General features: G+C 32.8%; 1 protein-coding gene across 1 annotated transcript; it reads left to right on the forward strand.

Moving 5' to 3' along the window:
* The first annotated feature begins 392 nt into the window (after positions 1-392).
* On the forward strand, positions 393-2,480 carry LOC112328828 (3-ketoacyl-CoA synthase 11). Its single transcript, XM_024609782.2, has 2 exons — positions 393-1,232; positions 1,485-2,480. The coding sequence occupies exons 1-2, from the start codon at positions 459-461 to the stop codon at positions 2,268-2,270; spliced, it is 1,560 nt and encodes a 519-aa protein (XP_024465550.1). The 5' UTR covers positions 393-458; the 3' UTR covers positions 2,271-2,480.
* Positions 2,481-5,020: the final 2,540 nt, after the last annotated feature.

The raw sequence follows: 5,020 nt of genomic DNA on the forward strand, positions 1-5,020 counted from the left end.
AAAATAATATTTTTTAAATTTTATTTTTAATATCAATATATCAAAATCATTTAAAAATATCAAAAACTTTAATTTAAAATAAATTTTTTTTTTTAAAAAAAGCACGGCATCACTGGAATAGTTAACACACTCACATCAATCTCGTGGAAGTGTTGAGTGCTTTTTTTTTGGGTTATTAACTTGGTTCATGAGTTTGAACCGGATCACCTAAATTATTAAATAGTTAAATGAGTTTTATCTGTCAAAATCTTGGTTAATTCAACTAATAACCTGAACCGATTTTGAATTTTGAATTTCCTACATTAATCTATCCGGTTGGCAAATTTTATAAATATGGTAAAAAAAAAAAAAAAAATGCAGTACAGGCACACCACTCGTATATAAAAGACACCGAAGGTTTGAACTTTGATCACTGAATTGAGGTGTTGCCAATTGAACTTCATTGGTACTGGTAGAATATGGCAGATGAGAAGAAACAAAACCTGGAAAACAAACCTGTGTTGTCTCAACCTCTACCCGAGAGGAAGAAAAACACCTCACCAAACTTCCTTTTATCTGTTGAGCTCAAATATGTGAAACTTGGTTACCACTACTTGGTTTCCAATGCCATGTACCTCATGCTCATGCCAGTACTTTGCGTGATTTTTGCTCATCTTTCAACATTCACAGTTGATGAGCTTTGGAATCAACTCAAATTCAATTTTGTGACAGTAGTTCTTTCCTCAACCTCAATTGTTTTTACTGCTACACTCTACTTCATGAGCCGTCCAAGAAAAGTTTACTTGGTGGATTTTTCATGTTACAAGCCCGGACCAGCTCATAAAGTATCTAGAGAACTCTTCATGCAGTTATCTGCAGCGACCGAGGTTTTCACAGAGCAAAGCTTAGCTTTTCAAAAGAAAATCCTAGAGAAATCAGGCTATGGTGAAATGACCTACGCTCCAAAAGGCTTGATGCGTGTCCCGCCAGACCAGTCCATGGCTGAATCCTGGAGGGAATCAGAGATGGTGATGTTCGGAGCAATTGATGATCTCTTGGCCAAAACAATGGTGAAGCCTAGAGACATAGGAATACTTGTGGTGAATAGCAGTTTGTTCAATCCCACGCCGTCTCTCTCAGCTAGAGTTGTGAATCACTACAAGCTTAGAGGGAACATTTTGAGCTATAATCTTGGTGGTATGGGCTGCAGTGCAGGACTTATTTCTATTGATCTTGCCAAAGACCTTTTACAGGTTTGTTACTTCAAATGGCAAACTTTTACGGTTTTTAAGGTGCCGCCTTCGGATTTAGCAATTTAATTTGAATGATTTGACGACGGTACGGTTGATATATAGCATGATTTGCACATATGTATGATATTCTTAAAATTAAGCATGAGTTTGTACATATTTTAAATCTACGTGTCAAAAGGTCTCGGGTTTAAATATTTCCTTTATATAATAAAAGTAATAATAATTACAAGGATTGACACTTCATTGTACCAGGTGCATCCCAACTCCTATGCCCTAGTGGTGAGCACCGAGAACATTTCTCGCAACTGGTATTTTGGCAATGACCGATCGATGCTTGTCACCAACTGCCTCTTCCGTATGGGAGCAGCCGCAGTCCTCCTATCCAACCGGACATTTGATCGCCGTCGCTCAAAGTATCAACTTATCCGTACTGTACGTACACATAAGGGTGCAGATGATAAGTCCTTCAACTGTGTCTTGCAACGAGAGGATCTTGACACCCAAAGAGTTGGCGTCTCTCTCTCAAAAGACCTAATGGCAATAGCTGGAGAAGCCCTTGAAACGAATATAACCACTCTGGGCCCATTAGTTCTTCCAGTCTCCGAACAACTTCTATTCTTTGTAACCTTAGTTGCCAAAAAAATCTTCAAGATGAAGGTAAAACCATATATTCCTGATTTCAAGTTGGCATTTGAGCACTTCTGCATCCACGCTGGAGGAAGAGGTGTGTTGGATGAGCTTGAGAAAAATCTTGAGCTCACTGAATGGCATATGGAGCCATCAAGAATGACTCTTTATAGGTTTGGAAATACCTCTAGCAGTTCTTTGTGGTATGAATTGGCGTACTCCGAGGCCAAGGGAAGGATCAAGAAGGGGGACAGAATTTGGCAAATAGGTTTTGGTTCAGGATTTAAGTGCAACAGTGCCGTGTGGCGTGCTATAAGAGCTATCGATCCGGCCAAAGAGAAGAATCCTTGGATGGATGAGATTGATGACTTTCCAGTTCGTGTGCCTAGAGTGGCACCTCTTGTTTATTAAAAACAATATCATCTCGGAAAAAAGGTCACCGTCCATCGTTATTATTATTTCAATCGGCAATATTATGTTATTATCCGAATGCAGGAGTAATTATTAACGTGAAATAAAAATGTTATTTTCACATCTCTTTTGGTGTAGAAATATAACATTATTGAAATTGGTGTTATAATGTAATGGTTCTAGCTATATGTTTTCATGTTTCTTTGTGCATGCAATCCTGTTGTAGCACTGATCGGGTCCGATGTTTATTTATAATCGTGTGGTCAAGTTGGTCTTTAGTGGGATTCTTGCCCGCTATTTTCATTCCAATATATATCAGTTTATAAAAAAAAAATATATATTTCTGACAGCTCATTCATGAATGACATTCTCTCACAAAATTTTGTTCGATAAAATGTAATGGCAATAGCACTAACGTCAGGTTCAATTGAGGTATTGGCTTAGAAAATAATTTGGATTATATTGAATCAACTTGTGCAATATAAAGTCTATTCAGACTAATCAATTTGGTTAAAATGATAATTTTTATGAAACTAGAAAAAAATAATATTTTAAAAAGGAATAAAAAGAACTCCAAGTCAATCTAGTATAACCTGTCAAACTTTTCACCCAAGTAATAAAACTGAAATAACTTTATAAAAAGTAAATTAAAAACAAGTTATGAAGCTTATTTTTCAGTCAATCAAAATGATAAAATATAAAATTATAAAAAAAATAATTATAAAAATATCCAAAAAAACCTAAGTAAACTAGATTAGCCTGTAAAACTTATGACTCAGATAATAAAACTAGAATAATATCATAAAAAATAAATCAAAATAAATTAAAAAACTCAAATCAAATTATAATCACCTAAATTATACAAATCATGGAATCGTTGTTTGGACTAGATGGCAGACCATGAGCTGAATATGTAGGGCTTTCGAAGAAAAAATTATTGTTTCAATTATGAGAAAAATTTAGAGGGGGAAAAAATTAATTAACTGATCGAATGTAATAGCACTAACGCAGTTAGTAGCAAGAAAAGAGGAAGAGTATTAAAAATATGATATATTAAAGATTACTCAAGTGTGTGTATACATGCACATGTGCAACCTGGAGAGTGAATTCAAATTTGAAAGTATTTAGTATATCATTTATAAGCCTACATTTAACAGGCTCAGAACCATCAATAGATCAAAAAAAAAAAGATTCAAGTACTATCTAAACCCCTTTCTCTCTCTAGACCGGAGTCCGACAACTACCTCTCTCTCCTTCTAACAAAAAAAAACTGGAAAATATTGAGGATTAAAATAAATGTTTCAACGAAACTTTTAACCCACCCCCAATGCTACCCGAGATTTTCACTCAAGTCCCTTAGCTTTCAATTCAATCCTCCTTCCTAAAAAATTGCAATTGAGGGCTAATTTAGGCTTCAAATAGCCAAATCATACAAAATAAAAGTTCAGAGATCAAAGTGAAAATTTTCAAAAATAATTTCACCTTTATTGCATGTTTAACAAGTTTCATCGTTACATTGTCCAGTCAAAAATAATTTATATACAGATAAACAACAACATGACACTGAACTAATATAATTAGAGGCAATATTTGCAGGAAACAGCTGAAACAGTCCCCTTACGGATAAAAGGAGCAAGCCACAAAAGGACTGGGCCATGCAGGTAGAATAATTAATGATAGATGCCTTCACCAAAAAATCCTATTTCACATTTTTTGACCCAAAATACCTAGAAAACACCGTAGAGATCTTGTTAAACCAATCCATTATCACAAAAAACCAAAAAACAACCCCAAAACCCGAAATCCACCAGGAACAAAAATTCTTCCCGCGCTAAGATATGTTGTTTTAGGTGTTTTGAAGGTAAAAAAAAATTCAATTTATGTTTTTTCTTCAATAGTAATATGTTTTGTTTTCAAATTTATTAATAATAATAATAATAATAATTTTTAATTTTACCCATCAAATCAAATCTATGGTTGTTTTTCAATATTAATAATATTTTTCAAATTTATTAATTATTTATAATGATAATAAAAATAATAATAATAATATTAAACTTGTATGTCCCAAGTTTAAAAGGATCTAGTTGCAATGCCAGATCCAAGTATTTCAATTTTATCCTTAGTTATTTTTTTAATATCAAATGTATATAATAACAAAAGACAATTTCACCTTTATTGCATGTTTAACAAGTTTCATCGTTACATTGTCCAATAAAAAATAATTTATATACAGATAAACAACTACATGACACTGAACTAATATAATTATAGGCAATATTTGCAGGAAACGGCTGATATATTCCCCTTACGGTTACAAGGAGCAAGCCACAAAGGACTGGGCCATGCAGGTAGAATAATTAATGATAGATGCCTTCATCAAAAAATCTTATTTCAACATATTTTGACCCAAAATACCTAGAAAACACCCTAGAGATCTTGTTAAACCAATCCATTATCACTAAAAAGCCAAAAAAACAACCCCAAAACCCGAAATCCACCAGGAACAAAAATTCTTCCCGAGCTAAGATATGTTGTTTTAGGTGTTTTGAAGGTAAAAAAAAATCAATTTATGTTTTTTCTTCAATAGTAATATGTTTTTTTTTCAAATTTATTAATAATAATAATAATAATAATAATTTTTAATTTTACCCATCAAATCAAATCTTTGGTTGTTTTTCAATATTAATAATATTTTTCAAATTTATTAATTATTTATAATAATAATAAAAATAATAATAATATTAAAC

Source organism: Populus trichocarpa, chromosome 10, assembly GCF_000002775.5.
Source record: "Populus trichocarpa isolate Nisqually-1 chromosome 10, P.trichocarpa_v4.1, whole genome shotgun sequence".
Taxonomy (NCBI): Eukaryota; Viridiplantae; Streptophyta; class Magnoliopsida; order Malpighiales; family Salicaceae; genus Populus; species Populus trichocarpa.

Coding starts and splice junctions, on each gene's coding strand:
- LOC112328828 (XM_024609782.2), top strand. CDS start 459: ATGGCAGATGAGAAGAAACAAAACCTGGAAAACAAACCTGTGTTGTCT. Junction 1,233..1,484: donor TTGCCAAAGACCTTTTACAG/GTTTGTTACTTC, acceptor TCATTGTACCAG/GTGCATCCCAACTCCTATGC.